The sequence below is a fragment of the Oryzias latipes genome, chromosome 17 (assembly GCF_053564925.1).
Source record: "Oryzias latipes strain Hd-rR chromosome 17, Olatipes_Hd-rR_3.1".
Classification (NCBI taxonomy): Eukaryota; Metazoa; Chordata; class Actinopteri; order Beloniformes; family Adrianichthyidae; genus Oryzias; species Oryzias latipes.
The window spans coordinates 17100721-17121068 of NC_136253.1; the positions used below are offsets into that span (position 1 = coordinate 17100721).

General features: G+C 56.7%; 3 protein-coding genes across 5 annotated transcripts in view; 1 reads left to right on the top strand and 2 right to left on the bottom strand.

Moving 5' to 3' along the window:
* LOC144986755 (uncharacterized) overlaps positions 1 to 17374 on the bottom strand; it is a 33523-nt gene extending 16149 nt beyond the window's left edge. The window contains exons 1-2 of one of the 2 annotated variants that reach the window (XM_078934744.1): positions 17130 to 17374; positions 16941 to 17042 (exon numbers count right to left, since the gene is read on the bottom strand). In XM_078934744.1, coding sequence (XP_078790870.1) covers positions 16941 to 17042; positions 17130 to 17261 — 234 coding nt within the window. In that variant the 5' untranslated portion in view covers positions 17262 to 17374. Of the gene's footprint in view, positions 1 to 16940 lie in introns of both variants that reach the window. The other variant, XM_078934743.1, reaches the window with a different exon arrangement.
* The window catches only part of LOC105356170 (uncharacterized), a 185780-nt gene extending 166081 nt beyond the window's left edge, over positions 1 to 19699 (top strand). For both annotated transcript variants that reach the window (XM_078934750.1, XM_078934751.1), the window contains one exon: positions 18499 to 19699. In XM_078934750.1, coding sequence (XP_078790876.1) covers positions 18499 to 19394 — 896 coding nt within the window. In that variant the 3' untranslated portion in view covers positions 19395 to 19699. The remainder of the gene's footprint in view (positions 1 to 18498) is intronic.
* On the bottom strand, positions 1662 to 11947 carry LOC144986753 (uncharacterized). Its single transcript, XM_078934736.1, has 2 exons — positions 11819 to 11947; positions 1662 to 6338 (listed from the first exon to the last, which is right to left on the bottom strand). Exon 2 carries the CDS (start codon positions 6320 to 6322, stop codon positions 1946 to 1948), a length of 4377 nt encoding a protein of 1458 aa, XP_078790862.1. The 5' UTR covers positions 6323 to 6338; positions 11819 to 11947; the 3' UTR covers positions 1662 to 1945.
* Positions 19700 to 20348: the final 649 nt, after the last annotated feature.

The following is a 20348-nucleotide window of genomic DNA, read 5'->3' on the forward strand; positions in this document are numbered from 1 at the left end:
GCGATCGAGGCACGCGACTCGTGGTTCGCTGCCCGCCTAGGCAACGCGGAGTCGTCTCCGAACGACCCGCCTTACGCCTACCTGGGCGACATTGCCCACGGGATTCGCAGCAGTATGAGAGGCGCCTTAGATCGCGGCGACGAGCGGCCCGTCGCGGCTCCTCCAGCGAGCCTCGACGCTCGAGCCTCAGACCCCTGGCACGGCTGCCTCCTGTCTCTGAGCGAGAGCGACGACGACTGGGGTTCTATCCTCAGTTGCGCGACGCGCGACCTGGAGAGCATGTCTGTTCAGAGCGACCCAGATTGCTGGGAAAACGAGGTGGAACCAGGGAACCAGTACGTCGATTCGACCGCTCGCCATCCAGGCACTGCAGACGGGACGGAACGAGTAGCGACCTGCTCTGAGAGCGCCCCTCGAGACCCCCCGGTCGCCTCCGGAGATCAAGACGTTCCGAGCGCGGCACTCGCGCAGCGTGACTGCCCTCGGTCGACGCTGGAAACGCTGCTGGTGGTGGACTCTCCAGATAGTCTCGGCTTTGCGCACCAAAAGGTTTTTCCCAGCGAAACCGCGGACGCGAACGAATGGCCGGGCTTTGTTGGGGTGAGCTCGGTTCCGAGTCTGAGAAAGCCTTGCCTGACGAACGTGTGGAATACGACTTTCGCCAAGACGCGCAGGGACGCCGTGCCGAGCTCAGAACCTGCCGTATGCAGCTCGGCGTCGCGCCCGTGCAAAACCCTGGCGGAAGCGCTCTGGCTGATGTTCGTCGGCGCGTACGGACGCCGAGAGTCGGACTCGGCTGCCCTGACGGTGGAAGCCCTTGCGGTTGTTGTACACTTGGCCTCGAAAATCATCGATAGAAATTCTACCTCAGGCCTAGGGCCCTGCAAAGACATAAAGGCCCTGTGCGGCGACTTGTACGCAGCGCCGGAACAGTTTCTGCCCGTCGTCTCCATAGCGGCAGGTTTGTTCGGGCGCAACGTCACGGTCTGCTCGCAGGGGACCTTCTTTCACATTTGCAACAGCCATCACGGGAACTCGTGGGTGCAGGGCTTTCTGGAATGCGACGGATCATCGTGGCAGCTGAGGGGCCTGCCGCCGCACACGACTCCAATCGAACTTCTGTTCGAGAGTGGACCGAATCACAGAGCGGGCTCGCTCCGCGCCTACGCGAGGCTACACGACCTCGATGTGATCGAGGTTCCTTCGGACGGTTACTGCGGATTCCACAGCGTAGCCCAGCTCCTGTTCAATGACACGGCCAGAGGGGAAACCCGCGCGTCCCTGGTGACGAGGACGGCCGAGTTTGTGTTTCTCAACGCGGAAAGGGCAGACGTCAGAGAGACGTACCTGACAGTCAACGGACCCAAAAACGTCTCTGAGCTGAAGCGACTCTTGTCTGAGGAGAAGAGGTGGCTCAGTGTACAGGAGGTAAAATACATGCTAGAAGCTCACGGCAAACGCTTGGGACTCCTCACGGAGACGTCGTACCCGATCTACGATAGGGCTTGCGCTCACATCGTGTGGACCCGAAACCATTACGAGCCCTTGAAACCCAAAGTGTTACGATGCTGAGCTATGCTGTTTTCTGTCAGATGTTTTTTTTTTATTTTTCCTTGTTGTTTCGATGAGGTGATGGAAATAAAAATCAAAGACATACCAAATTCTGTGGTGCACGACTGAATTCTTTATTTTGTGAAAAAGGAATACACTGGAAATACTGTACATGAACACAAGTACATGAACACAACCGCAATGCAGTCAGAGGGTGAGTTTCTTTGCTTCATGCGAGATAAAGTAAACTGCAAAAATGGTACATGGCGACTGCTCTCGGTAGAAGCGACACGGGTCACTACACAGTCAGAAGGAACATTCGGTACACTGCCCCGTTGCCGAGTGAGAGACGGTGCGTGCGCTACAAATTGAAGCAAATTGAAGTGGATGAAACCTAATAGTACATGCTGCTTTGAGTGTCCTCTTCCCGCTGAGGGAGCCCTAGAGAGCTTTCCCCCGCCCCGTCACCGTGCGTGTGCTCAGACCCTCTCGAGGTCCACCCGTCTCCAGCCACTCCTTCCCCGTCGAGTTCTTCGTTCTGATTGGCAAAGGCGGCGGCGAGCGCTCTGGTGACCAGGTCGTACCTCTCCAACGGGTTGAGCTGAGCGAGGGTCACAGGCCCGGCGACAGCGGGCTCGACCACAATCACCCGATTCCACTTGATGACTTGATTTTGTATCCGTACGACAAACGGGCCGTAGGGTTGCACCTCGAAGCCTTGTTCCGTGGGCAGAGAAAGCATTTCGTATCGTCCGTCTCTACCCAGCACGTCCTCCAGCGGGCTTCGCGGTCCCGTGGCTCTTTCGGAAAAGCCGCACAGCCCGTACACTTGGTGGATGAGCTCCTCGTCCTCGGGCAAAGTCCACTCTCTGAAGTAGTTTCTCATATCCCCGGCCTGGAGCCACGACACGCAGCTGCGCTCCTTACTGCGGCCGCCCTTTGAGCACATCGGAGAGCCGTAGGCTGAGTGCGGGCACGCTCCGAAAACGGCGATGTACGCCCGCTTCAGCTTGTCAGCTGCCGCGTCGGGCACGTATTGTCGCAGGTTTAGCTGGGAGAGGGTTTCCCACACGGCGGCCAGACCTTCCAAAGCACCCCATGCGGGCCCGTTCCCGTCCCAGACGTACAGCGTGTCGACAAGGCACGCCAGCAGGTCGACCCTAAATCCCGTCTTGACCCTCCAAATGCGAGCCGGCTGTATGCGCTTCATGGTGAAGCCGAGAACCCTCAGGGAAAGGATCTGAACTCTGAGGAGGCACTGTAGCACGTGGTAGGCCAGCAGTACCTTGTCGTCGTAGAACCACGACACGAGCGACCCCTTGGAGCACCCGAGGTTCACAGACCCGGGGCTCTCGCCCACAAACACCCCGAGCGCCATTTCCTCCGTGTCTTTGGTCACGCAGTGTAGGGCGAAGGTGCGTGCAGCAAAGGAGTGGACTTGCAGGCGCGTGTGCATGTCCAGCAGATTCACCAGAGACTCGTAGGCCATGTGAATCCTGTGTATGATCAAGCCCTGGACGTCCTGGACGGTGCACACGGCACCCAGGTAGTTGGTCTTTTTCCCGAGCACTCGAAGGAGATGTGGCGTGTCCTCCTTGCACAAGCTCGGCAAACTGTCCACGAGAATCTCCGTGAGCCTGAAACCCCGGTCCGGCGGAGCAGAGAGGTCCACGGTGAAGTACCACTGCTCCGAGAGCTCGCAGTTGAGCACGGTGCGCTCCACCGCCGGCACGTAGGCAAACCCTGTGGGCCATGAGAGCTTCGTGCACCGGGCGTGCCCCCGTCTCGTCATATCCCCGTCCCTGTGCGAGTACTCTCTGCCCATCCTCCACAGGAACCTTTGGCAAGTGATTGATCCGCGTACCAGGTCCAACACAGCTGGCCCCCGCTGCATTTGCTTGTCCTTTGCGCCCTGGCCCCACGCGTCCCATCGCTCCGGCTTGTTGAGTCCGTGGCACGGCCTGCTGACGCAGTCCTCCTCTGAGTGACGTTTCACGGTGAGGTTGCTGATCAAATCGGTTATGTCCCTCGAAACCAGGTAAGTGACGGGGTGAAAGCGGGCGCAGTCGGACAGTTGCCTCTCCCGCCGCGAGAGCCCTCTGGACCTCCATCTCATGCAATTAGCCTTATGCACCCGCTCGCGTTTGGCCGAGCTGAGACTGTCCTCCTCGCCGCGACTGTCCTCCATTCGGATGGGGCCCTGAAGCGACTGCCTATCTGCGCTTCCCGAGGGGTTGAGTCCTCCCGAAGCGACGAGCGCCTCTTCTCCGTCGCACCGGGTCGTCTCTGGCAAGGGGTCCTCCGATTTTAGGCGAAGAAGGGTTAGAGTCGTGTCCGCACTCGTGCTCTGCTCGGGGTAAAAGGACTCTTGTAAGACTCTGTACACCATGTCGCTGCTCTGGAAATTGTCGATGTCAGTTCTGGCGAAGAAGAGATTCGTAGTGTTGTCTGTCACAATGCAGTCCAGGGAGCCTGCCGTGTGGAGGGAGCCTGCCGTGTGGAGGGAGCCGGTCGAGCGAAGGGAGCTCGCCTCGTCCTCGTCGCAAAGTCCGAAGTCCTGCAGCTCGGCGAGGGCGTCCCGCTTTTCGACCTTGGCACTGGGCGAACTGTGGCAGCCTCTGTCACAGTCTGTCAATCTCTCCCATTCCGCAGAGAGGAGGCCCTCGTTCACAGGGTTCACGTCCGCGTCTAGGTAGGTCACGGTCCGCGGCTTGCTCGAAGGTTCGCTCGACGACCCGCGAGAGAGAGCCAGTTCCCTTGTCAGATCGCTGCTCATCTTCATAATGTGCTCCAGGCCGCAGCATTCTTCCAGCGTCCGCTGGCTCGCGGACTGGGATGCCTCTGGAAAAAGCGGCTGACAGGGATCCATCGTCATGCTTTTTGTGACGTGCGGATTGCTCAGCGTGTTACTCTTGCGCTTCCTCCTGCCGGTCTTGGTTCGGGCTGGACTGGTGGCACGGGCGCGCCCCGAAGCCTGGCAAGACAGAATTTCCGCCAGGGTCTTACAGCGCTCCAGTGTCCTCCTCGCTGGCCCCAGCGAGGACAAGTCGTCCTCCTTCAGGACCTCTATCATGCAGGCGAGCCCGGGCGCCGCTGCGGCCCCGTCGCACCGCGTCAACCAGTCGAACCGCTCTCTCAAAGAGCTGCGATCCCTGGACCCGGGCCCCAGCCACGTGGCCCGCGGCCAGCGCCCCGTCTCTTCGGACCGCGGCGGTCTCCCGAGGCAATCCAGCACCGTGGACCAGAGGTGAGCGTCCGCCATGCCCGTCCTGCAAAACTCAGAGATGGCGGCCTCCGTTGTCGAGCCATCGTCCGGGAGCGCTCCGGCGCGCAGCACGCTCAGCGCCAAGTTGGAGCACGCGGCACGAAAACTGTCTTCGTCGTCGGTCAGCGCAGAGGCCCTGTAAAGCCCGGGCATGGAAACTAAGGGGAGCAGCGACATTGTCTCCCCTGTGTGTCGGTGGATGACGAAGGCGCATGAGAGCTTGGAGGTGCGGCTGTGAGAGTCGTCATCCTTTGCGTTCTGGTACAGAACTCTGCAAGGATGGCGATCGGTGGAGCGGAGGTCTCTCAGGGAGTCCAACACGCAGACCAGCGCTCTGCGGACCACGACGTCGCGGACCTGCTTTCCTCGGGTCTCCCTCAGCCAGCTGTGGAGCGGCAGCCACCCGGCCCCCGACGTTGTCACCACGTGCATGACAGTCGACGGCGCTCCTCCCGCTTGCTCCAGCGCGATGCAATCGAGCTGCGGGTAGTGCTGCCCGACCCCCGGCGAAAAGACCTGTCCTTCGTCTTTCAGCCTGACCATCCGCCTCGCTCTGCATTGGTTCTCGTAAGCCCTCGCGGCTTCGTGCAAGGTTTGCTCCAGGTGTTTGTTGGAAACCAACACACTCAGGACGACGGAGACGTCCCCGTGGAGCGAGGTGCGCACCTCGCGCACCCTCACCAGCGGCTTACTCTGTGTCCTTTGGCTCGTCATTTCGGGTCCGGGCGCGGCCCTCAGCTCGTGAAACAGGCAATGGTTCCTCACGAAGCCGTAGAGGGGTTCGGGCATCCTCAGCTCGAAGCGGTCGGTCGACGGGGTCCACGACCAGCTCTCCAGCTCCGAGCCCAGGTTGAAGTAGTAGGGAATCGAAACGCCTAGCCTGGTGCTCTGCTTGTCCTGATATCTCCACCAGAGCTTGAGGATGCTGGCATGAAGGTGAAGCTCCTCTTCTGGGTCGTGAGCCGAGCGCCGGGATGCGTCGGGACCTAGCGCTAGAAGTAGGTGCCTGGCGACGTCCCTCAACTCGCCGGGGGATCTGTAAAACGTGTAGCGCCTCCTTTTGGCCAGGCTGACGAAGAGCATTACGAAGTACGGAGTGTGGAGGGTGGCCAAGTGTTCCAACCGCCGCAGGTTCAGCCCCACTTCTTGCGGTGCGCGGTTATCGCAGCGATCTTCCACCTCCAGCACGTGGCGACACAACGATGGTTCGAAACGTATTTTCACCCCTCTGCACAGCTGACAATATTTGCACTGGCCTGAGACGAAAAACGAACTTAGTCCGATCGAGCCCCTTAGGTCTTGCGGGTGGTAGAAGTAATCTCTGCGCTCTGCTGCGAGGCGGTCCCGCTCCCCCGGTGGAATCTCCCACGTAGCCCGATTGCAGAGGTAACAGATGGCCTCTTCGACGCAGTCGAAGCAGTCTCGGTCGACGTGGAGTTCCAGAGCACCTGCGTGCAGTGCTGCGGCTGCCACCAGCCACTTGGAGACGCCGTCCTTTGGATCCATGGGCTCAGCTGCGCAACTGACAAAAAAAACATAACACAGAGGAATGGTTGGGCAGGGGTGAGAGACAGAGGAAAGGACTCAGATGATGATGATGATGATGATAATGATTATGATTTGTCACAGACGCGGTTAGTTTTTTTTTTTCACTGCGTTTTTATAACTTTGCCTCGTCCTTTTCACTGGATCGCTTCGCGCTTCGAAGAAAAGTCTGAAAAGTCTGTTAATATCCCTCACGTGACGCCCGCCATGTAAGCATCACGAGCGCCCCCCTGTCATCTTGACTCGGCGTCACAGTTTGTAAATGTTCAGCGAGGTGTCGCCGTCCAACACTGTGTGCGTTACCATCAGTCTGTACTCTCTGTCTCTCGCGTGGTAGTACAGGGTGTGTTGCACGGCTATGGCGAGGCAGCAAGCCCCGTCCGTCTTCCCGAGAGCCCAGGTCCTGAACTGGTCCCGAAAGCCTTGCGGCTCACACACACGGCGAGACCTGGAGCCGCTGCTGAAAGGCGTGGGCTTCAGGGCGCCCAGGGATGCAGGCAGCTCGTACCAGAAAGCGGGAGATCCTGCCCGCGGGGAGCCCATCCTGCTCGAGGCCTCGGGGAGCTCACCGATGGCCGCCGCGGCGAGCCCGACATCTCCCTCGAAGTACGTGTGCGCGAAGCAGGAGGCTTCACCCTCGGGTGGCTCGGGCAGAGTCCCCGAAAAACCATCCACGTCTACGATGATGTAGCGCACGCCGAGAGTCTCGTTTTTGTAGTCTACGCTGCGGACGGCCGCGGGCAGCACGGTGACGTACCCGAAGAGCCAGGCCAGCACATCGGACTCGATCTTCACAGGGTCGGGCACGTGGTTGGACCAGACCACCGCCTGCATTCCCCTGATCTTCGGAACCGCCTTCATGCAAGCGCTCATCACGTCGAATGAGTTCCAGCGGAGGTCTATCACGCAGGCTTGCTCCGTTCTCATGCCGATCAGGTGGTGCTTGCAGGCGACGGCTTTCTCGCATGACTCCGGAGACACCAGGTCGAGCGCCAGGGCTTCTCCGAAAAGCCTGTTTCCGTATTCGGGCGTGGGTGCCGTGATGGCGCGCCCTATCACGTACAGGGCGCTGAAGTTGTCGCGGCCCGGGAAGAGCTCCAGGGTTATCTCCTTGGGCAGCGCGCTCTCGAAGCAATGCTGCTCTTCCTCCAACGAAGCCGGTCCCCGTCTCTGGACACGAAAATTAAACTGGTCCACCACACAGAGGGGTCTCTCTGCGGTGCATCCGAAGTGGGATGGGCGTGATTTGTACACGTACAGTCCCGGAGGCAGGGTCCTGGAACGGTCTACCTGGTAGACCAACACAGAGTCGCAGCATTTGGGGTATCTCGCGCTCCGGTTGCACATCAGCCACCTGTACGCCGCTGCCACCGGCTCCATTTCGTACGCCCACAGGACTTCTGACTGGGCTCTGGCGATTTCGCGGGAGGAGCCCTGCCCGCCCGGTTTGGTGGCGCCCCGTCGGCGGCGTTCGGGGTTCGGAACATCTGCGCCGTCCCCCCCTCTGTAGCGCTGTTCCGCGGACGCGCTAAGCCGTTGCGCGCAAGTGCAGGGCCCTTCTTTCGTGCCATGTCGCAGCAACGCGTCCACTGCATGCCTAAAGTTGAACCTGTGGTGGGAGCAGTTGGTCGTGCCCTCTCCGAGAGACCTCAGGCTCACGCCTTCAGTTCCGGGGGCGTACAGCACGCCGCCGATCACTGGCACGGGGTCTAGCGCCAAGGCCCTGTACAGGGAGCAGCACAGCTCCCGCTTCGCTTCCATCGTGGACTGAGCTTCCTCGGACGGCGGAGGGGGCCACGGGTGTTATGTCGACGATGTCGCGAGGAGAGGGGGAAGCTCCTCGAGAGGGCCCTCACGACGCCTTTGCAGGGAGGGTACCCGTCGAACTGTTGATGGAGTGTAAAAGAAAGCGTCAGAAGGCCTCAGTGGAGGCCGCTCTCAAGTCTACGAATCTATACAGGAGAGTTTCCACGATCAGCTACGTCGGCGGAGCGTCCAAGGTCGGCAGAGCGAGGGTCGACAAGCGGTCGGGGTGCGCAAAGTGCCTGTCGTGTCTGGTGACCTTGGTCAAAGGCAGCAAGCAAAGGAGCAGAGCCGGCGTCAAGCTCCGATGTCCTTGCGAAGCCAGGGTGTGCGAGACCTGTTTCGTGAATGACCCACACTGGTACCTGACGGAGCCTCACTTCAGCAGCTGCCCGTCCCTCCGCGGGTTCATCTGTTCCACGTGCGCCTGTTTTGCAGGACTCGTCGAGAAACCATGTTGCCTCTGGATGTGCCCGGGCTGTTCGGACGGGGTCCGAGAGAAGGGCGTCTCCTGCTCGCTGTGCTCAAAACCCGTGCCTCGCGGGAAGCCATCCGCGCGTCGCTCCCTCTGGTGCGAAGCGGCGGATCCGGGTCGACGGGCTGCGGAGCCTCCCTCGGACGCCCCATGTTTGGACGAGGGCAAAGTCTCAGACGGCAGGGAGCTGATCAAGGCTCGCGTCTTGGAGCGTGCGGCAGAGAGAAGACACCTGTCGTCTGCCGACCTCGCCGTCCTCTTCCCGGAGTGCGAGCCTCGGCCGGGCAGATGCTCGTGCGAGGCAAACGGCGACCCCAATCCCATGTGCCCACGCTGCACCCCCGTGCTGGCCGTGTTGGAGCTGCTGGCCAGGAACCCGAAACCGCTCATGGCATCTTTCGCGGAGCGCGCGGTGCCGGGACGAGCCCTGGCCCGTAACACGTACGACAGGGCCCTGCTCACGGAGATGCTGAATGACAGAGGGCTCCCTAGGTGCGCTAATCGCAACTCCTGCAAAGGAATGCTGGTCAACGTGCGGACGGGCCCCTTGACGACTCTGATGTCCCCAGAGGCTTACAAGCAATATGTTCTGGAACGAGATAAGGTGCAGCGCTCGGGCGACGGCGAGCCGAACATCGTGCCGCAGCCTTCCTGCTGCGTCCTGTGCCTGCTGTTTAATCAGTCCGCCGCGGTCGCGCAGATGTGCGGTTCGCAGGGCCTCCGGCTCGAAACCCCCCGCACGGACCCCGTGTACTACTTCAACGTGAAGTTCGCACCAGACGTGGGCCTGCCTGAGGTATCGGTGAGAGACTACCAAGGGTTCCTTGTCAACTTTCAAGGTTCCGTGGGAAGCTACAAGCCCGCGTTCTACTACAACTGGAGACACATGCTGGAAATGTTACACAGAGACGCCTCTGGAGTAGTGACCCTCATTCACCCCGGACAAAGGCAGCTTTAGACTCTTCGAGGTACGATAAGCTGTGCTCGAAAAGGGCGACTGTTTTGTAAAAGAAAAAAAAAAAGAGAAAAGCCAACCGTTGATCAATTAGGATTTAAAGTATGAACTCACTTACGTGGTCCTGAGCTCTAAGCTGTGCGATCCAGGTTCAGCAACACGAAGCCTTGTGAGATTCTGCAAAGTGGAAAATGAGGGGAGTATGCAAAGGAAAGATTGCCCTCCTCTGTGTTGCTCTTTGCAGCGTGACAACTGGCTTTGCACGGGCCCTTGGTAGAAATCTGCCACGCTGCACTGAGTCTTAATCTCTGTGGTTGGACCTCACTGTCCTCTTTGCCCCTCCCTCTCTCCCTGCAGCGGGTGTGGGGGGGGCTTACAATCAGCCTCCTCCTCCTTCAGAATGAAGGCCCCACCTTCTAACGTTTCCTCTTTTTCTTCCAGTGTCCTCCTTCTCCCTCTCTGTCTGACTCTGCCTCGCTGAAGTCTGACGGGAGTGCGGCGGACCGGAAACGGAAACTAGACCAGAAGATTTGGATCACAGGCCCTTTAAAACTTGTTCCGTGCAAACCAAGAGAGGTCATAGTAACCTTACGCGAGTTTAACAAAGACTGGAGGGAAGTTGCTCCGTGAAGAGCGCGACAGTTCGAGAGAGAGAAAAAGAAAAATCAATCCTTCTGCCATGGAAAAGTACTGGAAGACCAGCTTTTGCCTGGGCAAGGGGGGCTTCGGCAAAGTGTTTCTGGGAAAGAGGCGAAGCGACGGGATTTCCGTGGCCCTGAAGATTATCCCGCTCTCGCGTACGAGATGCTGCGAGGTTGATGGGACCAGTAAGCCATTCGAAGCTGTCGCCTTGGAAATGGTCTCCAAAGACCCTCCGTTTCCTGGGATCATCCGCATGCTGGACTTTTACAAGACCCTGTATAATTGGGTGATAGTCACGGAGAAGCCAGAGAACACGCAAGATCTGTACGAATACATCACGATCAGTAAGCGTCTGCGCGAGGACACGGCCAGAGAATTTTTAGGTCAGGTCATCCAGGCCTTGCTCCACTGTCACAGCCGCGGTGTTGTGCACATGGACGTAAAAGACGAAAACCTGCTGGTGGACCTGACGACGCTCGAGCTGAAACTCATCGACTTTGGCTCCGCCGAATTTCTTGAACCCGACAAAGTGTACGACATGTTCCACGGGACTGCGGCATATGGGCCCCCCGAACGGCTCACACAAGGATGCTACAAAGCTCTTCCATCTGAGGTTTGGTCGTTGGGGATTCTTTTGTACGACATGGTGCACGGGGACATACCATTTGGAAACGACAGGGAGCTCCTACTGGGCGAGCTTAGATTCGAAAAAGACCTCTCTGAGGACTGCGTGGCCCTGATAAAATGGTGTTTGAGCAGGACGCCCGAAGAGAGACCGATGCTGAAAGACATACTGGCCCACCCTTGGATGCTGAAGCGAGGCTCGGAGGCGCACGAAGGCGACGCCACGGCTGGAGCCCCGAAACCCACGCGAGGGGATCTCCAGCAATCGGAGCCCGGCTCTGCTCTGGCGGCCCGAGCCCACGATGTCGACACGCCGACCCGTCGAGGGTCCGTCTCGTCCGTGGGAAACGAAAAGCAGCTTCGTCCGGCGATGGCGACACTCTGCTCCGAGGGCTTCGAATCAATCTGGAGGAGATTGCCGTCCTTCGACCGACTTCCCAGTCGTCAGGGGAGTATCGCCGCAGAGACAGGACTTACCGAGGCTCGTTGCCACTCAGAGGTCTCGCAGAGCGGAGCGCATCGTCCGGGTCAGGGAGAGCTCCCAAAAACGGAGTAGGATGTAGGATGTTGAACAAAATGGCTAACTGCTCATGTTGTATAGATGCCAGTTCCATGATAACTCAATAGAGCTTGTTCCCTGATGCCTACTGTACAGTTTTTTTTTTTGCCTTGTTCGAATAAAAGTCAAACTGGAACCTCAACATTGCATATTCGCTTTCTTTTTTGCTCATGGGTTTTGTCCCAACATGACTATTTGAAGAGATATTTTTCTAATTATTGGATACATCACACAACAATCTCGGTTTTTAAAGATTGAAAAATTAAAAAAAAAAATACATTGGTGTGTACATTTTTAATCGTATAATGGTCAGTATATACACGTTAGATAAAGTGATTACCACACACAAAGGTTACATGATTTTGGTCAGCATATACACAGGTTAAATGAAGTGATTACCATATACAAGGAATGGCAGCCAGAGCTGTCTGCTGTGACGTTACTTTGATGACCCAGACCTCCCGCTCGCCGTAGCACCAACAGAGTGGGGTGGAAATGAAACGGTCCAAAGAACCTTCATGCAGCTCTACTCAAAAAGAAAAACAAAAACAAAACAAGAGTGTGTTGGAAAAGTCAGCAGAAGTCGATGGTATTTACTTACCAAATACCAAAAGAAACAAAATTAGTTGTAGCTTTAGATACAAGGGGGCTTACAAAGAGGCTCCGACCCAAGTTTAGGGACACTGACCTGAGTTCTGAGACTCAGACCATCAGAGGAAGCTTTGGACCCTAATCTCTCACAAAAAGAGTCTCAGTGAAAATCTGCTAAAAATGTATACTAAAAAAAAAAAAAATAGTTCCACACGCTCTCTTGTAGGTCCGTTCGACCCCAACACTAACTAAAACTAAACAGTAGCTCCGCGCACTGTCTCGCGGGGTCCGTGAGACCCAACGCCGACTGGAACCAAACAGTGGGTCCGCGCGCTGTCTCGCGGGGTCCGTTAGACCCCGAACAGAATTGGAACGAAACACAGGCTCCGCGCGCTGTCTCGCGGGGTCCGTGAAACCCCGTACAGAATTGGAACGAAACACAGGCTCCGCGCGCTGTTTGCACGGTCCGTTAAACCCCGAACAGAAGTGGAACGAAACACAGGCTCCGCGTGCTGTCTCGCGGGGTCCGTGAGACCCCGTACAGAATTGGAGCGAAACACAGGCACCTCGCGCTGTCTCGCATGGTCCCAGCGACCCCGTCTCGATTTGGAACAAACAGTGGCACCTCGCGCTGTCTCGCGTGGTCCGTGAGACCCCGTACAGAATTGGAACCAAACAGTGGCACCTCGCGCTGTCTCGCTGGGTCCGTGAGACCCCGTAGAGAGTTGGAACGAAACACAGGCTCCGCGCGCTGTCTCGCGGGGTCCGTGAGACCCCGTACAGAGTTGGAACGAAACACAGGCTCCGAGCGCTGTCTCCCGGGGTCCGTGAGACCCCGTACAGAATTGGAAGGAAACACAGGCTCCGCGCGCTGTCTTGCACAGTCCGTGAGACCCCGAACAGAATTGGAACCAAACTGTGGCTCCGAGCGCTGTCTCGCGGGGTCCGTGAGACCCCGTACAGAGTTGGAACGAAACACAGGCTCCGCGCGCTGTCTCGTGGGGTCCGTGAGACCCCGTACAGAGTTGGAACGAAACACAGGCTCCGAGCGCTGTCTCCCGGGGTCCGTGAGACCCCGTACAGAATTGGAACGAAACACAGGCTCCGCGCGCTGTTTGCACGGTCCGTTAGACCCCGAACAGAAGTGGAACGAAACACAGGCTCCGCGCGCTGTCTCGCGGGGTCCGTGAGACCCCGTACAGAATTGGAACGAAACACAGGCTCCGCGCGCTGTCTCGCACGGTCCCAGCGACCCCGTCTCGGTTTGGAACCAAACAGTTGCACCTCGCGCTGTCTCGCGTGGTCCGTGAGACCCCGTACAGAATTGGAACCAAACAGTGGCACCTCGCGCTGTCTCGCGGGGTCCGTGAGACCCCGTACAGATATGGAACGAAACACAGGCTCCGCGCGCTGTCTCGCGGGGTCCGTGAGACCCCGTACAGAGTTGGAACGAAACACAGGCTCCGCGCGCTGTCTCGCGGGGTCCGTGAGACCCCGTACAGAGTTGGAACGAAACACAGGCTCCGACCGCTGTCTCCTGGGGTCCGTGAGACCGCGTACAGAATTGGAACGAAACACAGGCTCCGCGCGCTGTTTGCACGGTCCGTTAGACCCCGAACAGAAGTGGAACGAAACACAGGCTCCGCGCGCTGTCTCGCGGGGTCCGTGAGACCCCGTACAGAATTGGAGCGAAACACAGGCACCTCGCGCTGTTTCGCACGGTCCCAGCGACCCCGTCTCGATTAGGAAACAAACAGTTGCACCTCGCGCTGTCTCGCGTGGTCCGTGAGACCCCGTACAGAATTGGAACCAAACAGTGGCACCTCGCGCTGTCTCGCGGGGTCCGTGAGACCCCGTACCTATATGGAACGAAACACAGGCTCCGCGCGCTGTCTCGCGGGGTCCGTGAGACCCCGTACAGAGTTGGAACGAAACACAGGCTCCGAGCGCTGTCTCCCGGGGTCCGTGAGACCCCGTACAGAGTTGGAACGAAACACAGGCTCCGCGCGCTGTCTCGCGGGGTCCGTGAGACCCCGTACAGAGTTGGAACGAAACACAGGCTCAGAGCGCTGTCTCCCGGGGTCCGTGAGACCCCGTACAGAGTTGGAAGGAAACACAGGCTCCGAGCGCTGTCTCGCGGGGTCCGTGAGACCCCGTACAGAATTGGAACGAAACACAGGCTCCGCGCGCTGTCTAACACGGTCCGTGAGACCCCGAACATAAGTGGAACGAAACACAGGCTCCGCGCGCTGTCTAACACGGTCCGTGAGACCCCGAACATAAGTGGAACGAAACACAGGCTCCGCGCGCTGTCTCGTGGGGTCCGTGAGACCCCGTACAGAATTGGAACGAAACACAGGCTCCGCGCACTGTGGCTCCGAGCGCTGTCTCGCACGGTCCGTGAGACCCCGAACAGAATTGGAACGAAACACAGGCTCCGCGCGCTGTTTAGCGGGGTCCGTGAGACCCCGTACAGAATTGTAACCAAACAGTGGCACCTCGCGCTGTCTCGCGGGGTCCGTGAGACCCCGTACAGAATTGGAACGAAACACAGGCTCCGCGCGCTGTCTCGCGGAGTCCGTGAGACCCCGTACAGAATTGGAACGAAACACAGGCTCCGAGCGCTGTCTCCCGGGGTCCGTGAGACCCCGTACAGAATTGGAACGAAACACAGGCTCCGCGCGCTGTCTCGCACGGTCCCAGCGACCCCATCTCGATTTGAACCCAAACCGTGGCACCTCGCGCTGTCTCGCAGGGTCCGTGAGACCCCGTACAGAGTTGGAACGAAACACAGGCTCCGCGCGCTGTCTCGTACGGTCCGTGAGACCCCGAACAGAGTTGGAACCAAACTGTGGCTCCGCGCGCTGTCTCGCGGGGTCCGTGAGACCCCGTACAGAATTGGAACGAAACACAGGCTCCGCGCGCTGTCTCGGGGGTCCGTGAGACCCCGTACAGAATTGGAACGAAACACAGGCTCCGCGCGCTGTCTCGCGGGGTCCCAGCGACCCCGTACAGAGTTGGAACCAAACAGTGGCACCTCGCGATGTCTCGCACGGTCCGTGAGACCCCGAACAGAGTTGGAACGAAACACAGGCTCCGAGCGCTGTCTCCCGGGGTCCGTGAGACCCCGTACAGAGTTGGAACGAAACACAGGCTCCGACCGCTGTCTCCTGGGGTCCGTGAGACCGCGTACAGAATTGGAACGAAACACAGGCTCCGCGCGCTGTTTGCACGGTCCGTTAGACCCCGAACAGAAGTGGAACGAAACACAGGCTCCGCGCGCTGTCTCGCGGGGTCCGTGAGACCCCGTACAGAATTGGAGCGAAACACAGGCACCTCGCGCTGTTTCGCACGGTCCCAGCGACCCCGTCTCGATTAGGAAACAAACAGTTGCACCTCGCGCTGTCTCGCGTGGTCCGTGAGACCCCGTACAGAATTGGAACCAAACAGTGGCACCTCGCGCTGTCTCGCGGGGTCCGTGAGACCCCGTACCTATATGGAACGAAACACAGGCTCCGCGCGCTGTCTCGCGGGGTCCGTGAGACCCCGTACAGAGTTGGAACGAAACACAGGCTCCGAGCGCTGTCTCCCGGGGTCCGTGAGACCCCGTACAGAGTTGGAACGAAACACAGGCTCCGCGCGCTGTCTCGCGGGGTCCGTGAGACCCCGTACAGAGTTGGAACGAAACACAGGCTCAGAGCGCTGTCTCCCGGGGTCCGTGAGACCCCGTACAGAGTTGGAAGGAAACACAGGCTCCGAGCGCTGTCTCGCGGGGTCCGTGAGACCCCGTACAGAATTGGAACGAAACACAGGCTCCGCGCGCTGTCTAACACGGTCCGTGAGACCCCGAACATAAGTGGAACGAAACACAGGCTCCGCGCGCTGTCTAACACGGTCCGTGAGACCCCGAACATAAGTGGAACGAAACACAGGCTCCGCGCGCTGTCTCGTGGGGTCCGTGAGACCCCGTACAGAATTGGAACGAAACACAGGCTCCGCGCACTGTGGCTCCGAGCGCTGTCTCGCACGGTCCGTGAGACCCCGAACAGAATTGGAACGAAACACAGGCTCCGCGCGCTGTTTAGCGGGGTCCGTGAGACCCCGTACAGAATTGTAACCAAACAGTGGCACCTCGCGCTGTCTCGCGGGGTCCGTGAGACCCCGTACAGAATTGGAACGAAACACAGGCTCCGCGCGCTGTCTCGCGGAGTCCGTGAGACCCCGTACAGAATTGGAACGAAACACAGGCTCCGAGCGCTGTCTCCCGGGGTCCGTGAGACCCCGTACAGAATTGGAACGAAACACAGGCTCCGCGCGCTGTCTCGCACGGTCCCAGCGACCCCATCTCGATTTGAACCCAAACCGTGGCACCTCGCGCTGTCTCGCAGGGTCCGTGAGACCCCGTACAGAGTTGGAACGAAACACAGGCTCCGCGCGCTGTCTCGTACGGTCCGTGAGACCCCGAACAGAGTTGGAACCAAACTGTGGCTCCGCGCGCTGTCTCGCGGGGTCCGTGAGACCCCGTACAGAATTGGAACGAAACACAGGCTCCGCGCGCTGTCTCGGGGGTCCGTGAGACCCCGTACAGAATTGGAACGAAACACAGGCTCCGCGCGCTGTCTCGCGGGGTCCCAGCGACCCCGTACAGAGTTGGAACCAAACAGTGGCACCTCGCGATGTCTCGCACGGTCCGTGAGACCCCGAACAGAGTTGGAACGAAACACAGGCTCCGAGCGCTGTCTCCCGGGGTCCGTGAGACCCCGTACAGAGTTGGAACGAAACACAGGCTCCGAGCGCTGTCTCGCACGGTCCCAGCGACCCCGTACCGATTTGGAACCAAACAGTGGCACCTCGCGCTGTCTCGCGGGGTCCGTGAGACCCCGTACAGAGTTGGAACCATCAGTTTCTCTTTGAAAGTTCAAACACGAACCTGTTTCTGTAGATCCATGACATGTGGGTTACAGTGGGCCACAGGCTGGTTTACCTTCTCCCTTTGCTGCGGATCAGCAGCACCAGTGTTGCTGGCTTGTGACTGTGGGGCAAGTAAGATTAACTGAATATCAAAAAAATAAGTTGTTTCAAAGAAGTTGGATTTGACGAACATCCCACGTTGACCAACCTCAGAGTTCTTCATTGTTTTGGTCCTCGCCTCGTAGTTTAGCATGTCAAACGGGTCGAGCCACTCACCGTTGACTGTCTGTCCGGAATTGGACAGAAACAGACTGCAGGACAGCAAAAACAACCAGAGCATCTTCTCTGGAGACCAAATTGGTTTGAACTAACTAGCTAGTAACGGAAGAAGAAAACTATGGAAGCCGAAATTGCTTCCGGTTATTTTTTAAAAAAAAAAAAGCAGCAGAAAACCATTTAGGTTTGTTCATTTGTTTCTCTTGACCTTTCTTGATCACATAAAAAAAAAAAAGAAACGTAAACACAAACAGTACACTTCGAAAAGCCTCAAGGGTGATGTAGAAAAGTGAATGCTAAAGAAAAAAAAAAAAATACTTGGGGTCAATCGCACCCCATGAGCCAGCGGGTGGAAGGGAACCGGAAAAACGAGACCCCCGGTGGTGGGCCATGAGAGAAGAGTGAATGCTAAAGAAAAAAAAAAATACTTGGGGTCAATCGCACCCCATGAGCCAGCGGGTGGAAGGGAACCGGAAAAACGAGACCCCCGGTGGTGGGCCATGAGAGAAGAGTGAATGCTAAAGAAAAAAAAAAATACTTGGGGTCAATCGCACCCCATGAGCCAGCGGGTGAAAGGGAACCGGAAAACGAGACCCCCGGTGGTGGGCCATGAGAGAAGAGTGAATGCTACAGAAAAAAAAAAATACTTGGGGTCAATCGCACCCCATGAGCCAGCGGGTGAAAGGGAACCGGTAAAGCGAGACCCCAGGTGGTGGGCCATGAGAGAAGAGTGAATGCTAAAGAAAAAAAAAACTTGGGGTCAATCGCACCCCATGAGCCAGCGCCAATCCCCTCAGTGGCCACACAAAAAAAAAAAAAAAAAACTTGGGGTCAATCGAACCCCACGAACCAGCGGGAGGAAGGTGGTTGCTAAAAAAGTGGCGCCCCTGGTGGCTGAGGGCAATAAAAGAGAATGGGGTATTAGTGACCCCTAGAGGCAGGGTATAGAAATGAACGGTGGAAAACAAGACCCCTGGTGGTCGGGGGGTATAACTAAAATGGAGAAATGGCGGCCTCTGCTGGACGGGGACAAAAAAGAAAAGGGGGGTTTGGCGCCCTCTACCAGTCGGGGATATAGAGGGTGCCTGAAACGTACAAAAAAATTTTTTCAGGAACTCGACCCTCTTCGATTGCGGTGGGGTGTACCGGGTGTACCTGTCTGGGGTCAATACCAAAGGGGGGTATGCGTTTTTAAAATGACCCCCCCTCCTTATCTTTTTTTTTAATCCATGCTTTTCTTTTCCCCTAAGACAGCACAAGGGTTAATCTCAGCTAATTTTGAGCACCTTCTACCTTTTCAGATTCTCAGCTTCCAGTCTGCGCCGACGAAGAGGCTCTTGCAGACCGGCAGTTATCCAGGATCCAGGAGGAAAGGACATGCTCGCCCATGAAAAGTGATCATCAGGATACGCGTAGGCGTGAAGAAAACAGCCAGAACACCTTCATGATAACTTTCTCCTATGAGGACGGCGATTCTGAACCACAATCGGAAACTGACAACCAGGATCACCAAGAAAGCAAGCAGGAAGAAGCGGCTGCAACTGCAGAGCTGAACCCGAGGAAGAGACTGAACAGAACCGGCTGTGCAGAAACCCCTTACCTGTCAGAGGCGTGCCAGAACAACAGTGCTTCTGAAAAGCCACTGGTGACAGATTTGGGGAAAGGCGCCGCCACTGAGAGCCTGCACTACTGCAACATGTGTGGAAAATGTTTTTTGAAAAAGTGTAATTTGACAGCTCACATAAGGACTCACACAGGGGAAAAGCCCTTTACCTGTGACACCTGCGGTAAAAGATTCAGTCAGAACAGCCATTTACAAGTTCACATGGCCACGCACACAGGTGAGAAGTCGCACACCTGCAACACCTGTGAGAAGACGTTTAGCCGAAGCGTCAACCTGCTGCGCCACATGCGGACGCACACGGGCGAGAAGCCGTATCCCTGCGACACCTGTGGAAGGAGGTTCAGTCAAAGCTTCGACCTGCTGCGGCACGAAAGGTCGCACACGGGCGAGAAGCCTTACCCGTGCACGACGTGCGACAAGACATTTAGCCAGCACTCCAACCTGCTGTATCACATGAGGACGCACACTGGCGAGAAGCCGTACCTGTGCAGGACGTGCGGGAAGCGGTTCAGTCAGAGCAGTCACGTGTGGCGCCATATGGCGGTGCACTCGGGTGACAAGTCTCAGAGCTGAGATTTCTCTTGACAGGTCTGGAAACAGACCGAGAACCGCGGACACATGGATCAATATCCCGAACCAAAATGGGTTTGACACCCCTGTTATAAACCATTTATTGAATGAAAATAGACATACAGGAAGTTGTATACATGCTAAACGTTTGCTCTCTATTAGGCTAACCAAGATTCAGATTATGAACGCATAACAATGAATAAATAACTCACCAATTTCTACAAAGGTTTTTGGCACACGTCAAAATGTATTAAGCTAATTCCAAACATTCTTTCCTCGTTAAATAAAATGTTGAAGTTTTTTTTTCACTTTGTTAATACATTTTTTGTCTTCTTGATATGGTTACAAGTGGCAAATTTGACACATTTTGGGTGTGCTCATCCTTTCCGCCGTCTTGGAGCCACTTTTCGGAAAACGGTCTTCTTGAACTCCAACTTCTTTGCCAAAAAAAAAAAAAAAAAGCTGCTAGACGTCTGTTATTTGCTGGGCATCTTTGACAGTTGATGACAAGCTGAACTTGTAGCATCAGATGAGTGATGGTGGTTAAATTCAACAGCCGTGTACATAAAAATGCCGAGTAACACTTGTGACATCACAAATTCCTGACTTGTCACACCCAAATACCAATAGTTAGGCTGCTAGTTGCTTTTGATAAAAAGTAATAATTAATTTACAGCTATTACTTTTAAACAAAGATTTAATAGTAATATATTACTTTTTAGAGTAATAAGCTCAACACTAGTTTGCCTTAACTAATGTTAGCCTTAACCAGTGTTAGCCTTAACTAACTTATCAAGCATAATTTAAGAGCAAAGCAAACCACATTGTGACCTACATTCTTGAATTTTTGTGTTTAAGGTAATCATAAAGCAGATTAAAAAAAAATAAGAGGAAATATATTCTAGGAAAAAAACATTTAGTCTCAAAGTGATAGCTGTAAAAACTCTGGAAATTTAG

What these genes read in the sequence shown, in the direction of transcription:
- LOC144986753 (XM_078934736.1), bottom strand. Translation starts at nt 6,322, where the DNA reads ATGGATCCAAAGGACGGCGTCTCCAAGTGGCTGGTGGCAGCCGCAGCA.